Below are 22407 nucleotides of genomic sequence, written 5' to 3'. Positions count from 1 at the left end.
TTCAGTCCAGTTTCGCTGCAGCATGCCAACAGTTACAATATTTATGGTATTCAATATCTTAGTTTTTGGCTCAGTGATCTTTACTATAGACATGCGATATACGATATCCTTAACATACCCGCGAAGAAAGAAGCCTAGTATAATGGCATTTGATGAAAGCGGATGACACGGAATTGGCTCACCAGTCAAAAGAAATGACTCGTTGAGATTTTTCTTGCACAATTGCCATTTTACGAGGTAACATTACTCACCGGAGTGAAAAAAAAAAACAAGACAATAAAAAGTTCTTTCTTCTTGGCTGAAAGACGTTTGAAACCGCATTGTACTTCTTCGGTTATTTAAATACTCAATTTGAAAATAATAAATGTAATTTTTGTCCCCCCCCCCCCCCCATGTATTAGGGAGATAAATATAACATTTTCTTATTGCACTTCAGTCGTGTATCGAGAACAATGATTGGTTGGTAGCAAAGTTTCAAAAACAGTGATTGATTAAGAAAATCTGTATAAAAGGCAAATACTACTAGCATACCATTCCTGAATTCTGCAACAACGAAATAAACTCACGTGATAATAGTTAATACTATAATTGGTTGGCCTCGATCCAGTTAGGAAATATTAACACAGCATAAAGCCTATATATGTACAGAATTGTGTGGTATACCCAGTAGTAAATAAGAGGCAACTAAATTAAAATGTTGAAATGGGCATCGAACCATAAACAATAGAAAGAGCAAAGCTGGAAATGTGTGCTATTTATAGATGAGCCCAAACTCGAATTTTTGTTCAACTATCAACGACAATTTGCTGAATAAAGGGGAAGATAAAAGCATCACGGTCAATGTTGAACATCTACAGTGATTCATTGTGAGGAACAGCTGGTAGAGATACGGAGGAACCTTTCTTCTCAAAAATACAACATATTATGATCCCTCATCTAGTTCCCTTAGAAACATAGGATGGGGACTTATCTTTCAACAATACACTTGTGGTAAGCATACAGCAAGTGTGGTTAAACGGTAATAACTCGACGATAAATTAACCAACATAATACCCACAATCATGACTTGATGTACTCAAAGTCCCAAAATGAAAAATTTCGAGCCCATTTAGACTTACATAAAAACTGATAGATACCATGGGAACTAAACAGCATTGGTGACGTGTGCAGAGTAAAAGAGGACATGGAGAACAATATTTGATCAGTATACGTTGATGAACATGTACAGAAAACTGAAAGAAAGATGGATTGTTTTGGGCAACCCAGAGAACTCGTACACAAAATACTATTAGTGCATTGTTGAACTTATCCACTATTATTTTCTAATTTTACACAATAATATTTTTACCATTAATAACTTCACTTTTGAATGTGTTTCCGTAATTATTTCCATTACTGTGTCTATGCATAACAAAATGTCCAATGGACAATAAGGACACGGATTTGGATTGTAACTTATTTATATTTTAAACATCACAAACTGGGAGAAAACAGACACATGTTTTTTTTCCTGAAACCACATTAATACAGACTCAGGTTTTTTCCTGAAACCACATTAATACAGACTCAGGATTTTTTCCTGAAACCATATTAATACAGACTCAGATTTTTTTCTGAAGCCATATTAATACAAACTCAGGTTTTTTCCTGAAACCATATTAATACAGACTCAGGTTTTTTTCCTGAAACCATAATAATACAGACTCAGGTTTTCTCTCCTGAAAGAAACTATATAAATGTTTTAACGAGTAGATAACATTTTAAAGTGTCATTGATTATACAAATATTTACAACAAATTTGTTTATTTTTCCTATATTATTTTATCATAGTTTAATCATTTTACAAAGAAACAACTGGTACGTTTTAGCTAACACTAAAAAGAAACGTTTATTTAATATAGCTTCCTACCATAGATCCTTCATCAACGGAATCTAGACTCAGTACGGTAACATGGAAGCTAACAACTGTTGGTTCTCCTGCAAGTGTACAATAGTCTAATTAGAATAACGTTATCGATTCACAGGATACATTTTAAAGATCCTGCTGAAAATACAACTGTTGCAGTTGACTGTATACACACTTTTAAGTAAGTGTTGTTGTCGTTCTCGAAACCGTAATTTTTATTACCTGTCTACGTTATTAGTTGATAATAAAATACGACATCAGTTTATGATTTTACTTTATATTTCATAGTCTATAAGTTCTTGTCATAACATAAGAACGGTTACGAACTATCAAACAAAGTACAAACACATATACTCAAATTACAAATATAACACAAGGAACTTACATGATCTGTTACGAATGTTAAATGCAGGATAAAAATAGCTCGTGTGGTTTGTTAACTCTTTAATTCACAAATAATTCTTCAGTCAAGATAATAATTAGTTTTATAATGATTTGTATTTCAAAGATTATCCTTAATAATATGTTACTTTTGTAGGATTATTTTTATTTCGACTGGATCATAGACGAACAAGAGTTTCTAGATAAAAGCAATATCAAAAACTACACCTGAATAGTAACGGTAAAACAATATCAAAAACTACACCTGAATAGTAACGGTAAAACAATATCAAAAACTACACCACCTGAATGGTAACGGTAAAACAATATCAAAAACTACACCACCTGAATGGTAACGGTAAAACAATATCAAATATAACACCACCTGAATGGTAACGGTAAAACAATATCAAATATAACACCTCCTGAATAGTAACGGTAAAACAATATAAAATATAACACTCCCTGAATGGTAACGGTAAAACAATATTAAAAATAACACCCCCTGAATGGTAACGGTAAAACAATATTAAAAATGATACCCACTCAATGGTAACGGTAAAACAATATCAAAAATAACACCCCCTAAATGGTAACGGTAAAACAATATCAAAGATAACACCCCCTGAATGGTAACGGTAAAACAATATCAAAAATAACACCCCCTGAATGGTAACGGTAAAACAATATCAAATATAACACCTCCTGAATAGTAACGGTAAAACAATATAAAATATAACACTACCTGAATGGTAACGGTAAAACAATATTAAAAATAACACCCCCTGAATGGTAACGGTAAAACAATATTAAAAATGATACCCACTCAATGGTAACGGTAAAACAATATCAAAAATAACACCCCCTAAATGGTAACGGTAAAACAATATCAAAGATAACACCCCCTGAATGGTAACGGTAAAACAATATCAAAAATAACACCCCCTAAATGGTAACGGTAAAACAATATCAAAGATAACACCCCCTGAATGGTAACGGTAAAACAATATCAAAGATAACACCCCTGAATGGTAACGGTAAAACAATATCAAAGATAACACCCCCTGAATGGTAACGGTAAAACAATATCAAAGATAACACCCCCTGAATGGTAACGGTAAAACAATATCAAAGATAACACCCCCTAAATGGTAACGGTAAAACAATATCAAAGATAACACCCCCTGAATGGTAACGGTAAAACAATATCAAAGATAACACCCCCTGAATGGTAACGGTAAAACAATATCAAAAATAACACCCCCTGAATGGTAACGGTAAAACAATATTAAAAATGATACCCACTCAATGGTAACGGTAAAACAATATCAATACCTCCTAAATGATAACTTGTTTTTGTTTTATTATAATGATTTGTTAATATCACTCCAGTGGGTTCATTGTGTTTCATTTATCTTTTATTTCTAGTTAAGTCTTAATATTACTCAGAATAGACTAGATAGTTTTAGGCACAAATATATAAAATAAAATAGCTAAATATATCACTGACGGCTAATTAACTTTTAACCTAACATTAACTACGTACCAAAATTGTTATCCACAATTCTTAAATCTTACACTGATCAAAATGGTTTGTTTGTTTGTTTTGAATTTCGCGCAAAGCTACACGAGGGCTATCCACGCCAGCCGTCCTTAATTTCGTAGTGTAAGACTAGAGAGAAGGCAGCTAGTCATCACTGCCCACGGCCAAATTTTGGGCTACTCTTTTACCAACGAATGGTGGGATTAATCGTTATATTATAACGTCCCTACGGCTGAAAGGGAGAGCATGTTTGGTGTGACGGTGATTCGAACCCGCGTATTACGAGTCGAGTGCCTTAACCACCTGGCTATGTCGGGCCACACTGATAAATTGCTGATAACTTCCACTAGATGGTGCATCTCTTTTATTTAATAAAATAAACGAACAGAAAAAAAGCTTAACCACATTGATTTCACAGAATTATCAAAACCCTTATGTTTCAAGTGAACAAAGATTATTAAATATTTCGGTACCGTTTTCCTTGGGTGGTTGGAGTCTATCATAATCCTTGGAATTTTCTGGAAGAATACCGTCAAAGTCCAGATTCTCTCGACTCAACCCAGAACAGAAACTAAAGATAAAAATGAATAAAAATTCTTTACTCATTCATATACAACTGTACATAATAAATAATCAATTTTTGTTACTCTGTAAGTCATGTTGAAATGTCTCATTAAGATCATTTTCTGCATATATAATTTAGTAATTTGAATAATTCGATGTGTTTAGTCAAAACTTAAACTTCTAGAAGCTTTAGGGAAAGAGCATCATACGTCTGGCACTCTTTCCTCCAAATCCTATATAAAATCTATACTTTTAAGTTTCTGTTAAATATAACACAAATAATATTATCTATCATTGGTTTGTTTCTGAGATAGCAGAACAACACACATATACTAAAGCGATCCACAAAAAAACTTCGTTTTACTAATAGAAAATAAAAACACAGACATACCCCATTAAATCTAAAGAAATGGACACGGCTCTAACAGCTAAAACACAACGATTTGTCTAATAGTTGAAATATATCAAATCACCGATGATCAACATAAAACCGTTTTGTTACAAATATGTAACAAGGAAGGAAATTTCCACGAAAAGGTTATAATGAAAGTTTCTACACCCAACGTTATTAGAACCAGTTAATTTCAAGTCCATAAAATATATTATCTTCATGTTGTACGTACATACCTATCAGACGTTACGATAAACAGTTGCAGCAGTACAGAGTATATGGCTTGTTGCTTCATATGTTCTCCCGGTAAATTACCTGAAACACGAAGTCCATGATTTAACCAAATATTCTAACTGTAATTTGCATAATAAAACTACAGTCAAACAACAGTCAACAAAAATCGATATACTCCTATATGCCTGAGCATCCTCACTGGGTATCCAGTGCACTTTTCCAATGGAAAAACAAAATAAATAATTTCTTATTACCATTCAGAACGTGTACAAGTGAGTATTTATTCTCTTTAAGTCCTTTCCTCTTTTTTTTTTTTTGCCAACGAACTTTAACAAATTCATAACTAACTCGTCATCCTTAAAGTACGAATACCATGAAACTACAAATACTATTGGCTAAATTAGGAGGTTTGTTTCCTTTCAACCCTTCACTCTTTAACTGCCTTCTCCAAATAGCCTACAGCTATAGTATATAAAATGTTATTTAGTTAGATGATTGTTAAATAGTCATTAACAAATGTAGTTATTTGCATCAAGTCTAGAGCAGCATGTAGCATCCAAATAATACAGCCAGTGGGTTGCTGATTTTGTAATTTTTTTTTGTCAGCTGGGTCTACACGGATTAGTTTTATGGATTGAATTTATTCTATTTTCAGTCTAAGTATTATACCTTATGATATTCTAACAGTGGTTCATAATGATATATGTATGTAAATTTTCAATAACGAACATTGAAATGGTTTTACAATACTTATGTAAAATAATTTACTGTATCAACAATGGACCTCGAACATGTAACTGAACAACGGAAATATAACAACACAAAAACTGTCTAAACAGTCAAATCACCGATTTGTCATTTCTTATCACAGTGCATTCACACAGTTGACAGAATACTGATGACGTAAGCAGTTCCTACGACAACTGAAGGCAGATGTTACGAAATAACTAATACATAACAATTTTTTACACAATGTTTCGTCAAATGTTTTCTACTACTGAAACCTTGCAGTTAACAGTTGAACAACTGTTAACATAATGACATAAGAAAGGTCAGCTATGAGCTACCAAAATCTTCTACGTTTGTTAAAGACTTTTAGGTTTTAAAGACCATTGGGGAGACCCCAAAGTCAAACCTGGGGCGCTCAGAAACTTCTGTTTCTCTTCAGCTCCGCTCATGTATGAAGGTTAAAGTTGTCATGAAGTGTAAGGTAAAAACACTTGGTTGTTTTACGTATTGGTAGATTTCTGATGGTCGACTTGGGGTTATTCGGACGCAGCTGCAATGAAGGCCAGATGAGCCGGAGAAGAAATGGTGTCACAAGCTGAGGGAGGTAAAAGAGGGCAGAGTAGGGAAACAGATTAATGTAGATACTGCATGAAATAAAGAAATGTAGAAAGGTATCGTAACAGCATTGACACAGGATAACGGCCCTCTTTTCAGGGCCTGGATAGAGAAATACCCAAACTTTTGCTGTAGGGGAAAACGGAAGTACCCCGAAGAAAACCAACTTTCACGTTCAGGGCGTTGAATAATCTACCCTGAACGTGCCCTGGATAGCTGGGGAAGGCTGAAATGGAACATCAAATAATTATGGGGGCTAGACAAGGCTAATCATAACTGGAGAGAGATTGTACTAATCGGCAGCTTGAAGCCTAAGGTTTGCCATCGCCTCAAAGTCTCTCTCGACCTCTAGTCTTATTTTCTCAGAAAGTTTCGGAAATAATCTTTTCGGCACAGGAAGATGTCTATCTTCATAAATTGTCTGGGCACTAAAGTCGTACTCGTGATCCTCTGCACAGGCTTGTGATGATCTTGGTTTCAGGAATGTGGACCTACTTCGTGAAGGGGGGAATAAGACAAGTGGTTGGTCATCAGTTACTGAGTTGACTGGTAGTTCCTCTATTGTCTGGGAATATTTGTGTCTTCTGGGTGCCCTAGTTTGAGTCCCTTGAGAATTGGTGGGTTGCATGTATGTTATATGAGTTACTTGCATGGTTTGGGTTTGGGTTGACGTTTTAAAACTTAGGGTGTTTAATGGCGTTTGACTGATTTTTTTGTTATTTTTCGTCTTATTCTGGCCTTGCTCGAGGGCCTTATCCTCGTTAGTCTGAGAGTGAACATTATTCTTGGTAACTGTTGGTGTTATGCTGGTTGTTGGCTTCACGGGAGAGTGATATGGATCACTAAGCATGTTTTCCTCGTGTGATTGTTGATTAGATGGTGATTCGGTAAGTTGAGGTGAGACTTCAGGTTGTGGTCTTAAAGGTTTAGAGGTTCCGGAGTTGGTGGGGCGGAGGTAAGGACGTTGGGCAGTAAAATGAAATATGTGTCAGTGGCACCCGTTATGTAAAACATGGTCAGCACTTTGCTTTGAAGTAGTTACAATCTCGATGAACCTGGTGGGTTGATTAGACTTCTTGGAGAAAATTCTACATATATCAATCAGTATATATATCAATCTTGTATTGGATTTCCAAGGCAATCTTGATTTAACTAGGCTGGATAGATGTGTCAACACCTTTCAGGAAAACAGAAAAAACAGGCTGGTCGGGTTTTTGACGGGAGAGCAGATAACATTGATTGCAGTATTCCAGTTTTTACGTAGGTAATATAAGCCTGCTTGAGTGGAAGGCTGGAGGAGAATTCCTCCTAGTATGCGTGTCTTGGACGGGTCGATAGACGCTCCTGGTTTAGCCTGGGCGAAGAATGTGGCGATTTGTAGTGGCGGCAGGTCGTCGACAATTACCGGCGGGACTGGTGGCGCGATTGGCGAGGAAGGTCCGGCCAGTGAGAACACCATGCTAACAAAGACAAGGGAGAAAGCACGTCTTACTTGTTCAGTGTCTTAGCTGGGAGCTCTTCAAATCTTCTACTGCTGGTCTGCTTTACTTAAAATTGTAAGAAAGACAACACAGTAACCTCAAAACTACTATATTCTTAACTATAATTCTTATTTTGGTAGACAAATCGGTTAGAATTAAAATTGACATATATGTAATAGAACAAAACGCGTGTAAGTTTTTAGTATTTGTTTGTTTGTACAAACCCACACAATGGATTATCTGTGCTGTACCCACCACGAGTATCTAAACCTAATTTATAGCGTTGCAGTCTCACATATTTCAGGCTAAGAAATGCGTGAGTAGGTGTAATAATTAATTTTCCTATTTGACAACCTTAATCTTATATTTATATATCATCATATATATGATGTTTAGATTTATGAGCTAATCTTGTATATTTTCTCTTAAGTCATATGTCTTAAACCAATGGTTAATACTAAGTGACAACATGATCACTTATAAACCAACCACGTTCTAAATCAACCACATTCTCATAAGACTGTTCATAATATCTGATACACTTTGCACATTGATTGTGCAGATTCTGAACTGGGGACACAGAATATTAAGAAGTTCAGGCCACGTGATAGGTTTCTGAGCATTTCTTCTTCAGACATATTTTGTTTCCTTCATTTGTAATATAGATTACTTTGGGTATCATAACAGCATTTACTGAATAGTCTTCTTATGTTCCTAACAGTATCACACTTTGGTGTTGCCAAATAACGTAACATTAGGAAACTGCAATTTTATGGCTTTTCATCTAGATTTGCTTAAAGTTAAATATTTCAGTTTTGTAATTTACAAAGTGTTAAACTTCTGTAAGAATTAATTTAAAAGGAAATAATGTTCGAAAGAGTTATACAATTTCAAAGACTCAGTAGTTTCAGTTATACGACTTAGAAAAGTCTAAGCTCAACTGACAACCACTAAACAAGGAAATGAACCCCCCAGATATACGGATGTATTTTACAAAATAGGCACTTACACCTACACTTACACTGCTTACATTTACACTTACGCTTTTGTGTGTCATGTGATATGTTGAATGCAGCAGTGGTTCAAATTAAATATTTGGGATGTTAAAATCTATAGTTTTGTACGAATTAGTAACTCGAATTACCGAAACTGACAAGCTAGAATACAAAATACAAACCTACTATCTTTTCAATTTGCTAAGATATCACTGATGAACTAAATCAAAAACAGTGCCCCGCTCATCTCTGTTCAAATTTTGAAACGGTCCCATATATTCCATTACTTCTATATATGAAATGTGAATAACCAGTCAAAAGATGGCCAGGTAGTTAGGGCGCTGGACTCGCAGTATGAAGGTCACAACTTCGAATCCCCGTCACCAAAACACGCTCGCCCTTTCAGCTGTGGGGGCGTTATAATATGACGGTCAATCCGACTATTTGTTGATAAAGGAGTAGCCCAAGAGATGGCAGTGGGTGGTGATGACTAGCTGCCTTCCCTCTAGTCTTACACTGCTAAATTAGGGACAGCTAGCGCAGATAGCCCTCGAGTAGCTTTGCGTAAAATTAAAAAACAATCAAACCAATATTCTTGAATAAAAATAAGTCCAATTAAAATATACCCTGAACCATAATTATTAGTTCACAAAACCCATTACCGAACTAGAAATGATGACATGTGAAGATGATATTCCAAACTTTAAATCACAAATAAATACATCACTCATTTAACCATCCTTTACAACACTATAAACCGGCTTCGTTACTCATGGCCCGGCATGGCCAGCTGATTAAGGCGCTCGACTCGTAATACGAGGGTCTTGGGTTCGAATCCCTATTACACTAAACATGCTCGCCCTTTCAGCCGTGGGAGCGTTATAAGGTTACGGTCAATCCCACTATTCATTGATAAAAGAGTAGCCCAGGAGTTGGCGGTGGGTGGTCATGACTAGCTGCCTTCCCTCTAGTCTTACACTGCTAAATTAGGGACAGCTAGCGCAGACAGCTCTCGAGTACCTTTGCGTAAAATTAAAAAACAATCAAACCAATATTCATGAATAAAAATAAGTCCAATTAAAATATACCCTGAACCATAATTATTAGTTCACAAAACCCATTACCGAACTAGAAATGATGACATGTGAAGATGATATTCCAAACTTTAAATCACAACAAACAAATAAATACATCACTCATTTAACCATCCTTTACAACACTATAAACCGGCTTCGTTACTCATGGCCCGGCATGGCCAGCTGGTTAAGGCGCTCGACTCGTAATACGAGGGTCTTGGGTTCGAATCCCTATTACACTAAACATGCTCGCCCTTTCATCCGTGGGAGCGTTATAATGTGACGGTCAATCCCACTATTCATTGATAAAAGAGTAGCCCAATATTTCAGAGCCTTACAATTAATGATGGGGAAAAAACGTTGCTCATCAATTTTTGCATGAATTCAAATTTGGTCATAATACATCACAAACAGCTCACAATATCAACCAATTATAGAGCGAAGGAACCACTTCTGAACGTAGAGTACAGCGTTGTTTCAAAAGCCGTCCCGAATTTAGCAGTGTAAGACTAGAGGGAAGGCAGCTAGTCATCGCCACCCACCGCCAACTCTTGGGCTACTCTTTTAATAACGAATAGTGGGATTTACCGTCACATAATAACGGCTGAAAATGTGGGTATGTTTGGTGTGATGGGGTTTCGAACCCGCGACCTCAAATTACAAGTCGGATGCCCTAACTACCTGGTCATGCTGAGCTTAAGGTATTCAAACCAAAATACCTACCACGGTATCCGGATACAGAAATTTAAGTGTTTTCTTTCTTATAACAAAGGTACGTCGGGGTATTTGTTGTGTCCTCCCGAGGGAAATTGAACCCCTGATTTTAGTGTTGTAACCAGTAGAGTTACCACTGTTCCAGAGGGAAAATTTAACTGATTTAACATTTTATAGCTCATAAGTAATAACAGTTTTTTAAGCAAATAATTTTATAAAGGATTTGTTATTAAAGAGCAAAGGGGTTTTGGTTGGTTTGTGGTTTTACACTTCGAGAGCTGCAAGCGTAGCCTGGTGGTTAAGACACGCGACTCGTAACCCGAGGGTCACGGGTTCGAATTCCTTTCACACCAAATATGCTCGCCCTTTCAGGAGTGCGGGTGTTATAATGTGACGGTCAATCAGTTAATTTTCTTGCCTAAGTCTATAGCATGTAAACCCAAACACTGAAGGACTGAATGTTCAGACTAAAAATAACTTAAGGTTCCGAAATTTTCGTTTTATTTGCTAGCAATGAACAGTATGAATTCTAAGCACATTTTCTAAAATTCAGAAAGCAACTCAAAGCTGCCCTCCCCCTAAAAAATCCACGTAAAAAGTATACTTGTGAACAAATGGTTAATAATAAAAAATCGACATATGCAAATGTAAGAAATTAATGACTAAATTTTGGACCACTAATAATTTTACAAATTACAAATATTTCTTTTCATTCTTAGAGAAGGGTTACAGCGTCAATTCAGGCATATTTGCTACGCTTCAGAAAGTAATTTAAAGCCCCCCACCCAAAAAAATAGCTATAAAAAACAGAGTATACTTCAGCAGAAAATTTTTAATAATAGCATACTACACCTTAAATATTCAACGCCTTTGGCTAATTCAACTTAAATCGGAGAAAGATATTGGAGTTTAGATTACTGTGCTTATAAGCCTCTAAGCAAAGTAATTATTTTTTAGCTGAGAATCCCAGCACATCTGAACAAAAAATGAGTGGTGTGAAATTTTTAGCCACTCATCCAGTGATTACTGTTCAGTTCCTTCCCTCTTCAATAATACTTTAATTCAGGATTCCTCAGGGGTGGATATACTGTCTTTTTGTTGTTGTTTCTTGGACCGAACAGCTAATGGAAACTTGAAAGAAACCACAGAGACCATCAATTTGAAACAAGCGACTGCGCAAACGGCTAGATTTACTCAAAAATGGAAAACAACGTGATAGGGGAATTAACCGTAAAAAATAAATAAATATAAAGTAACTAGAAAAATAAATGAGAAAAGTTTTGCTTACTCAGTAAATGTCGTTTTATAATTTTGTTATTATATAAAAAAACTTACTTTCATAAGATTTACGTTAACAGAATATCGGCAAAATCCTGAAACTGTTTAATTGTCTCAATGAATACGAAATTTTATTTAAACAAAATAGGCTTAATAATTTCAAGAAAACTATTGCTTTTACCTATATCTTTAAACCTTTACAAGAGAGAAAACAAGTTCTTTATGTATGTGTAAGGTGTTTTTATATTATTATAGTCATTATTTCAACGAATAGTGGGACTTACCGTAACATTATAACGCCCCCACGGCTGGGAGGACGAGCATGTTTGGCGCGACTCGGGCGCGAACCCACGACCCTCGGATTACGAAGCGCACGCCTTAACGCGCTTGGCCATGCCAGGCCCGAGTCATTATTAATGCTGCATTGTTCAGGTTTATTGAACAGTGATGAAGTTTTGATAAATCAGTATAGCTTAATGACCAGTGGTAACTCAAATCACAGATTAGACTTAGAATTTATTTTTTAGTACTCGCAAACTTAGTAAAATTTTATTTCATTCGTCATTCAAGGTGGGCGCTCAATAGTTGTAGAATTAAGGGTTAAGATACGATAATAAATATTGTGTTAAATATCACAGATTATTTTTGTATTTTCTAAAGGCCTGGCATGACCTGATGGTTAGTGTACTCGACTCACACTGCGTTGTTGTCGGTTTAAATCTCCATCACCAAATATGTTCACCCGTACAAACGTTGAAGCGCTTTTACTACGATGACCAATCTCACTATTCGTTGATAAAGACAACCCTAAGAGTTGACGGTGGGTGGTGATGACTAGCTGCCTTCACTTTGGTCTACCACTGATAAATTAGAAATGGCTAGTGCAGATATCCTTCGAGTAGCTTTATGGAAATTCAAAACAAAACTTTGAAGTTCCGTCATACCAAACGTGCTCACCGTTTCACCTGTGGAGATATTATAATGTGACAGCCAATCCCATTATTCATCGGTAAAAGAATAGCCAAGAGTTGGCGGTGGGTTGTGATGACTAGCTGCTTTCACCTAATCACCTGGTCATGCTTTCCCTCTAGTCTTACACTACTAAATTAGGAGCAGCTAGCACAGATAGCCCTCATGTAGCTTTGCGCGAAATTCAAAACAAACAAACAAACTACGTCCTTTCCTGGTGGCCCCCGCTAGTACAGCGGTAAGTTTACATATTTACAACGCTAAAATCAGGGGTTCGATTTCCCTCGGTGGGCTCAGCAGATAGCCCGTGTGGCTTTGCTATAAGTAAAACACACCCTTTCCATCTATGTTATTATTATGTTTAATGTAATAGTATTTCCTAATAAGTCACTGAACATAATCCAGTATGACCGGTGGGGCCTTAGGTTAGTGTTCCGAGATTGAAAATTCCCAAACGACTTCTACACTTTCGATCTGTTGATGGACCATGACAATGATTGTAAAATATCTCTATTTATTCATTATTATCAATGGTTTTAAAACAATCAGAAGCCTTAGCACATTCGAATGGTCGACTATTCTTCTTTAAGAATAAAAAGGATAAAGGATAATAAATATCAAAAAATTCGCGCCATAAAAGTAGAAAATATTTGACGGGAAAGCTAGCCAACTTCGACTGAAGAAGTATATACTATTAGAGAACAGAAATGTCACATGGCGCAAGGTTATAAAATAAGGAAGGGTGTGGCTAAAGCTTTTGTTTTTGAATTTCGCGCGAAACTACGCAAGGGCTATCTGCGTTAGTCGTCCCTAATTTAGCAGTGTAAGACTAGAGAGAAGGCAGCTAGTCATAACTATCCACTGCCGATTATTCCGCTACTCTTTTACTGACGAACAGTGGGATTGACGACTAAAATGACGAGAATGTTCGGTGTGACAGGGATTCAAGCCTGCAAATCCTTGGATTACGAGTCAAGCTCCCTAATCACCTGGTCATGCTAAGCCTACTAAATGGACATTAACCTAGATTAGTTCTACTAAAAGAGCATAGTTGGATGTGTTTTGTTATTGTTGCTTATGGTGTTTTTTATGTTATTAATAAGATATGCCGCTACAAAAACAGAAACGAATAATGTTCTTAAATGGTTCATATTCAGTTCACTTCGAAATTATGCACGGAAACAGAAAAAATACAGTAACAAAGGATAGGAAACAAACAGAAATTGCAGCTTTCTTTATTTATTTTTGGTAGAAACTGTCAAATCAAATGAGTTGTGGTAAGCACGTGCATAACATATACCGTATTACTCCGAATTTAGGCCCTGACATGGCCAGGTGGGTTCGACTCGTAGTCTGAGGGTCACGGGTTCGAATCCCTGTCGCACCAAACGTGCTCGCCCTTTCAGCCTTGGGGTGTTATAATGTGACGATCAATCTCACTATTCGTTGGTAAAAGAGTAGCTCAAGAATTGGCGGTGGGTGGTGATGACTAGCTGCCTTCCCTCTAGTCTTACACTGCTACATTAGGGACGGCTAGCGCAGATAGCCCTCGTGTAGCTTTGCGCGAAATTCCAAAAAAAACAAATCATACACATCCCAATAACTGATATCATCCATGCATTTTTGTGCAAGAACTATTACATCTTTGTAAAAATTGCATTTTGGCAATGTTTATCTGTTTAATATGGCATATGGTGGTAATTTATTTCCATCTGCAGTTACACATAACATAACACTAACTCTTAACTTTTCATAACCAGTGATTTCGATTGTCATCTGTTTTTCTCCTCTGGCATGTACAGTGTAGTTGCGCGCCATGTCAAAAACACAACAAAAAACAACTGCTGTTTCATCTGCATTGTCGATTTGGTCTAAGGAATACTGGTTCCTTTGACGTAAACTAAAAACGTAACGTGGATATTCAATAAGTTTTGTTTCCAAATCTGATGGTAATTTTTGACTAATTGTTGTCCTACGCCGTAATGATAAACCTTCTCTTTTCATAAATTTCTCACACCATCTATGACTAGCCTTGAAAGAAACACCACTGTTTCCTGCGCCTTCCTTTGTTTTTAACATTAAGACTTCTCACGTTTCAGGCAGTTTTATTTTTCCTGATTCTCTGAAATACGTTAAAATGGCTGCGTCAATTTCAGGAGGTCTTCCTTTTCTTCGGCCAGAAAACTACTTTGTACTCTTCTTGCAAGCAAACAAGTTGGTTTTTATACCACGCCTGCGACGTACATTTGTCTCTCTCACTGTACACTTTTTACAGACTGCACAATTCCTAATATATTTGGCGCGCAAAATAACTTTTTTTTTTAATTCAGCATTGTAAATAAAACGCTTTTCCATGGGGAAAAACCACAATAAAAAAACACAATATAATAGCGTCTTAACAACAGGAAAAGTTATACAAAGACTGAAGACGGTGATATCCAACTACACCGGTAGAGGCGCTGACATCGGCAAATTTAACGTTTAGTACGTGTTTTTTTTTTCAGTCTTTCTGAGTTAGGTTCTTTTTGAAATATAGTCCAATCTGTTTGTTAATGTTAATATAGGATTTTTTCGAAATCCTTTGTTGTTCGAAAAAAAATGATGGTTTCTAGACTTTTGAAGAGTGAAAAATAATACCTCGGATTTAAGACGCACTCTGGTTTTCAGTTCGAAAAAATGCGAAAAAAGGTGCGTTTTTAATTCGAAGTAATACGTTATTATTAATCAACTCATGTTAATGGTATATCATTCAAAGTCTTAAGTTGTTTTATTATTTAATATCTTTTCAGAAAATCAAGTTACTTAGTGCCTTTCTTCATTAGACACAGGCATCGTCACGTGGTTAAGACACTCGATTCATAACCTGAGAGTCGCGGGTTCGAGTCCCCGTCACACCAAACATGCTCGCCCTTTCAGATGTGGTGGCGTTGTAATGTTACGATCAATCCCCACACGACGACTATCTGTGCTAGTCCTAATTCAGTAGTGAAGGACTAGGTGGAAGGCCCACCCCACCAGACAATCCTTTAGGCACTTATTTATCAACGAATTGTGGGGACTGACTGTCACGTTATAACGTCCTCACGGCTGAGATGGCTGTCATATTCGATGATGGAAATTCTAATTCATGATTTTCAAATAGCGAGTGCCGTGCCAGGCCTCAAAACTATCAATAATATATTATGTAAATGCATGGTTTATTAGGATCCCAACCTTAACAAACTGTGAAAGACAAATCATGTGCTAATTCATCACTTAATGGGAAACTGTTTTTGTACAATGAACAAGCTGTGAAACACGTTAAAATCCTCCAAAGTATAAATTGACGTTGCAAACTTATAGATAGATCCCTTCGGCTGAAATTAACATATCTGTAAAATTATGATATGTAACAGGCCTATATTAGAGACAAGGTCAAATTCAACTACATTAAACTAATTCTTAAATATTGTAAAGTTAGGTCAGACTATTCAGGTCATGCTATAATCCTACACGCTTTGACCACTGATTATATGAAATTAATTAAAGCTGAAAACAAGAGCTTCTAGTCGTCCCAGCCCTCAAGCGGTACAACGTCATGTCTGCAGACTCACACCGTTAGAAGCCGGGTTTCGATACCCAATATGTAGCTTTGTGCTTAACAAACAAACAGGGCCCAGCATAGCCAGATTGTTAAGGTGCTCGACTCGTAATATGAGGGTCGAGGGTTTGAATACCCGTCACTCAAACATACTCGCCCTTTCATCCGTGAGGGCGTTATAACGTGACGGTCAATCCCACTATTCGTTGGTAAAAGAGTAGCCCAAGAGTTGGCGGTGGGTAGTGATGACTAGCTGCTTTTCCTCTAGTCTTACACTGCTAAATTAGGGACTGCTAGCGCAGATAGCCCTCGTGTAGCTTTGCGCGAAATTCATAAATAAAAAACAGCTTTTTGTTTTAAACCTAGAGTTAATTTTGTATTCCCAGCGTTCAGAGATTTAAATCTAAATATTGGTTAAGTTATTACTTTCATATTTTTTTTACATTTGCCTAAAAATCAGAGGAAAATACAGCAATTCTAATCATTCATTTATAGATATTTGTTTGTTTTTTTTTCAAAACTTTCACGCAAAACTACTGGACAAACAGCTATCAGCGTGTAGACGTCCCTAATTTTTATTGGCCCGCCATGGCCAGGTGGTTAAGACCCTCGACTCCTCTTCCGAGGGTCGCAAGTTCAAATCCCTGTCACACCAAAAATAGCCCTCGAGTAGCTTTGCACGAAATTCCAAACAAACCCTAATTTTTAATTGTTAAAAAAAACTAGTAAGGAAAAGCAACCAGTACACAGTCCTCACCGCCACCTCCTGGGCCCTATGTTAACTGGCAGGCCACTCCCGGTCTCACTTATACGTGAAATAGAAAACAAAAGAAATGTATTCCTGTGTTTTTTATCTCATTAACTCAGACCACCCAACATAAAAGATAATGGTGCAATATTTTGGAAAGGTTTAGTGTTAACTAATTTTTCATTTAAATAATAACAGCAAAAGTACATCAGTAAATGTGTGTCTTTCTTATAGCAAAGCCACATCGGGCTATCTGCTGAGCCCACCGAGGTGGATCGAAACCCTGATTTTAGCGTTGTAAATCCGAAGACATACCGCTGTATTAGCGGGGGGCACAGTAAAAGTAATAAAGATGGTAGAATATTGTGCTACTTGAAACCACTACTCGTTCATTATTACTACAAGAACGCCCCCCGCTAGTACAGCGGTATGTCTCCGGATTTACAACGCTAAAATCAGGGGTTCGATTCCCTCGGTGGGCTGAGCAGATAGCCCTATGTGGCTTTGCTATAAGAAAACACAAACACACACTACAAGAACAGTGTACATGTACAAAAATAAAAATCAACATGTCAAGGAGGAATGAACAGAATCTTTTCTATTTCCTTCATTCTTGTGGACGAACAAATTACTGGTGTGTAAAGTAGAAATAGACATCACTGACGTTACCTCTTCACCAGTGATTCCGATGTGCGCATTTAACTGACAACACAGTCTGTTATAGTTGTCGTAGCAACAGAAGATCTCTGGAGCACTGAACTCAACGACGACGTACTGATACTGGATTATACTGTGTGGATCGAGTAGAATGTCCAGACGTACATACACACAAAATAATAACCAGCTGGAGTACCCGTCTCCTGGATGGAAGTTGTGTAAATTCATTATTAATAAAACGTCATCTTAGGATTATAAAAGATGCTTCCCTTATATGTTATCGTAAAAAAAACGCCCACACAAACTGCTAAACGCAAAATGCACAACTGAAAATTTGTACGCACCCTCACACAAGGACCTAATGAACCTACACAACAATTGTTGAACATACATACATACCATGCGAAGTAGGTACACGGACATATATAACAGACACTAGTATTATATTTATAAATGTAAGTATTTACATGGTCATACAAAAGACAGTGCTGTTGTATTTATATAGATTCCCTGGTTTATCTTTGATATAAATCGTCACATGACCTATCTGTTGTTATAGTAACATAAGTATTATGACACATCAGTATGATCTTTTCACTGTTTTTATTCATTACAGAATGAAAGACACCAAATAATTGGTGGTTTGTCAGTCTCTCAGCTTATAACGCTAAAAAGCGGGTTTTGACACTAGTGATAGGTACAGCACAGATAGCCTATTTTGTAGCTTTTAGCTTTATAACAAACAAAAAACACATACAAAATTATGGACACACTGTCGTTGATGTTTAAAATTAGTATCAACTTTAGAATCAAGAGTAAAATCAGACTTTTAACTTGTTCGCAACTGTTATTTCTTTCTCTTCATCTGTACATTTCTGTTATTGTAATATGTGGGTAGAAGAGTTTCTGTAATATCTTATTCGTGTTCAATTTGTTTTACTTTATCTTTCCATTCATAAACTGCTTGTCAGCACTCTAAGTCACTTTCTCCTTTTGGTTTCTATAATTAGGTAGACAACACAAAAGTCACATCAATAACATTTCATTTCTACGATTAGATGTATATCACAAAAGTCACTTCAATGGCCTTTGGTTTCTACAGTTAGACGTGTTACAAAAGTCACCTTAAATTATGTTCAGTAAGTCATAAAGAAGGCCTTAATTATGTTCAGTAAGTCATAAAGAAGGCCTTAATTATGTTCAGTAAGTCATAAAGAAGGCTTTAATTATGTTCAGTAAGTCATAAAGAAGGCCTTAATTATGTTCAGTAAGTCATAAAGAAGGACAGAAGTCGAACGTTTGTCTTTCTTCCCACGCTTACTTCATTAGGAAAAAAAAGACCAAGCGACATTTACAAGGTGGACCATGTTAAAGTTACGATCTCAGTCCCTGACTTTGTTCTGTTTCCAACAAGCACACATTTTCGTATTAGGAAAACAAATATTTCAAGAAAAGGGTATTGTGTCTAGGAAGTACAGGTACTTGAGGAAATGTGTTGAGTATATAGAAGACAGGTATTTAAAGAAATGTGTTGAGTATATAGAGAAGACAGGTATTTAAAGAAATGTGTTGAGTATAGAGAAGACAGGTATTTAAAGAAATGTGTTGAGTATAGAAGACAGGTATTTAAAGAAATGTGTTGAGTATAGAGAAGACAGGTATTTAAAGAAATGTGTTGAGTATAGAGAAGACAGGTATTTAAAGAAATGTGTTGAGTATAGAGAAAAGTGAAGTAACGAGAGATGTTAGCTTACAAACCTGTTAACAGAACAAAATACACTAAAGTATCAATTAATCTTTCAATAAAAGATTAAAGAAATTCAACACTAACAAACCGTATATTATATGTATATACATAACAGGAAGTAACTAGGTGTATGTATATACATAACAGGAAGTAACTAGGTGTATGTATATACATAACAGGAAGTAACTAGATGTATGTATATACATAACAGGAAGTAACTAGATGTATGTACATACATAACAGGATAACTAGATGTATGTATATACATAACAGGGAGTAACTAGGTGTATGTATATACATAACAGGAAGTAACTAGGTGTATGTATATACATAACAGGGAATAACTAGATGTATGTACATACATAACAGGAAGTAACTAGATGTATGTATATACATAACAGGAGTAACTAGGTGTATATATACATAACAGGAAGTAGCTAGGTGTATGTATATACATAACAGGGAAGTAACTAGGTGTATGTACATACATAACAGGAAATAACTAGATGTATGTACATACAAACAGGAAGTAACTAGGTGTATGTATGCTTACATAACAGGAAAGTAACTAGGTGTATGTATATACATAACAGAAGTAACTAGATGTATGTATATACATAACAGGAAGTAACTAGATGTATGTATATACATAACAGAAAGTAACTAGGTGTATGTATATACATAACAGGAAGTAACTAGATGTATGTATATACATAACAGGAAGTAACTAGGTGTATGTATATACATAACAGGAAGTAACTAGATGTATGTACATACATAACAGGAAGTAACTAGGTGTATGTATATACGTAACAGGAAGTAACTAGATGTATGTATATACATAACAGTGGAGGTAACTAGATGTATGTACATACATAACAGAAATAACTAGATGTATGTACATACATAAGGGAGTAACTAGGTGTATGTATATACATAACAGGAAGTAACAGGCGTATGTATATACATAACAGGAAGTAACTAGATGCATGTATATACAACAGGAATAACTTAGGTGTATGTATATACATAACAGGGAGTAACTAGATTTATGTATATAACAGAGAAATAATTAGGTGTATGTATATACATAACAGGAAGTAACTAGATGTATATATACATAACAGGAAGTAACTAGATGTATGTATATAATAACAGGAAGTAAGTAAATAGATGTATGTATATAATAACAGGAAGTAAATAGATGTATGTATATACATAACAGGAAGTAATTAGGTGTATGTATATTCATAACAGGAAGTAACTAGATGTATGTATATACATAACAGGAAGTATCTGGATGTATGTAGATACATAACAGGTAGTAACCGGGTATGTATGTATGTAAGTGGTAATATTTGGACTGATAGATGTATCGTTACAACAAAGTTACATCCATTTTTATAGATTTACAAACAGTATTTTACGTATTTTATCTGATCAACATTTCAGTCTTATAAGATCCGAAATCGTTTTTGACAATTTAGTTTTCACAACTCGGAAATGAGTTGCATTTCTCTTATTTCGTTCATTATAAGATTGCAAATGATTAAAGTTTTTCAGTTTTCATATATCTAGGATACACTACTACTCTTCTGGCGGTTTCGTTCCGTGAATTGGTTTCCTCGATATACCAAATGATTGGACTCGAACGAAAATCTACTTCGACTACACGTAGGACTAAATTGGCTTTGTTAAAACTGTTCCAGACAAAGACAACTGTACCTTTAGAAATAACTTAATATGACCGTGGTTTCGCCCAGTAAAGGCGTCATCAGATACGGACGAAAACTTGGCAGTAAGCAACGAAATATTCATCAAAAATACAATTTATATATAAAAAACGGCTTTTTTTATGTAAAACATTTTCTCAACTCAAAAGAGTCGTTTTACATAAAATTTTCCCTTTACAAGTGGGTTTTCTCGACATCACCAAAAAATACAATTGTTTCTGTTCTCCCATTTCGCAAGTTAAGATTTTCACTAGTGATTTCAGGTACTAATTACGTAAACATATATATATATATATATATATCTAATGGATAGATATACTGATATGCCTGTTAATAAACTCACATATACACTAAATACGTCTATACATAAGTGTAAGAAAAAATGTGTAAATATAAATTCTATATTAGTATTCACAATTATAGTTTACCAACGGCATATATTGAAAGTTATTTAAATCCAATTACAATATTATCTTTCGTCGACTTAAAAAGTTGAAAACTGAAGACTTTACCTTTTAAGCTGTCAGGCACGAAAGAAACGAGGTATTATTTCTGGCTATGGTCGCTCTAATTAGTACAATCACTATATTAGCTTATGTAGTGATTTATATCAATAAATGGTATTGATAACTGGAAATGTGTGCATTACTTCTGTTTTACAATTATCTTACAATAAGATCTGAGCAACAGATTCGTCATTGCTTCACGCGCGTCTACTAATCTGGGCAGCACGCACGTACGCTGCTAAGGCGTTTCACAAGTCAGAGTTAAACTGGAAGGCAGCAAGTAAAACAGCCAGTGATAGAGCATGCGCGAATGCTCGGTGTCTCAAGTTTCTGTTTTTTACATTTTACGTCAGAAAATCATGAGAAAAGGTAAACAAAACATAGTTATACAGTCCTGAAAAAGGCTGTGTAACGAAAGAACGAAAAAATGTTGCACTGAGAAACATTGTTACGTATTACACAATAATTATTAGTTTCTGGTAAGATTTCTCAGTTACACAATAATTATTCGTTTCTGGTAAGATTTCTCAGGAATTTCATTAAACAAACATGAAACTTAT

The 22407-nt window shown here is 35.7% G+C and overlaps 1 protein-coding gene across 1 annotated transcript in view; it reads right to left on the bottom strand.

Moving 5' to 3' along the window:
* Positions 1–22067, bottom strand: part of LOC143257795 (glycine receptor subunit alpha-2-like) — a 38494-nt gene extending 16427 nt beyond the window's left edge. The window contains exons 1-4 of the mRNA XM_076516827.1: positions 21854–22067; positions 5022–5100; positions 4304–4401; positions 1910–1977 (exon numbers count right to left, since the gene is read on the bottom strand). Of these exons, the coding sequence (XP_076372942.1) occupies positions 1910–1977; positions 4304–4401; positions 5022–5080 (225 nt within the window). The 5' untranslated portion in view covers positions 5081–5100; positions 21854–22067. The remainder of the gene's footprint in view (positions 1–1909; positions 1978–4303; positions 4402–5021; positions 5101–21853) is intronic.
* Positions 22068–22407: the final 340 nt, after the last annotated feature.

Source organism: Tachypleus tridentatus, chromosome 7 (assembly GCF_004210375.1).
Source record: "Tachypleus tridentatus isolate NWPU-2018 chromosome 7, ASM421037v1, whole genome shotgun sequence".
Taxonomy (NCBI): Eukaryota; Metazoa; Arthropoda; class Merostomata; order Xiphosura; family Limulidae; genus Tachypleus; species Tachypleus tridentatus.
This window is presented reverse-complemented; position numbering and strand designations above follow the sequence as displayed.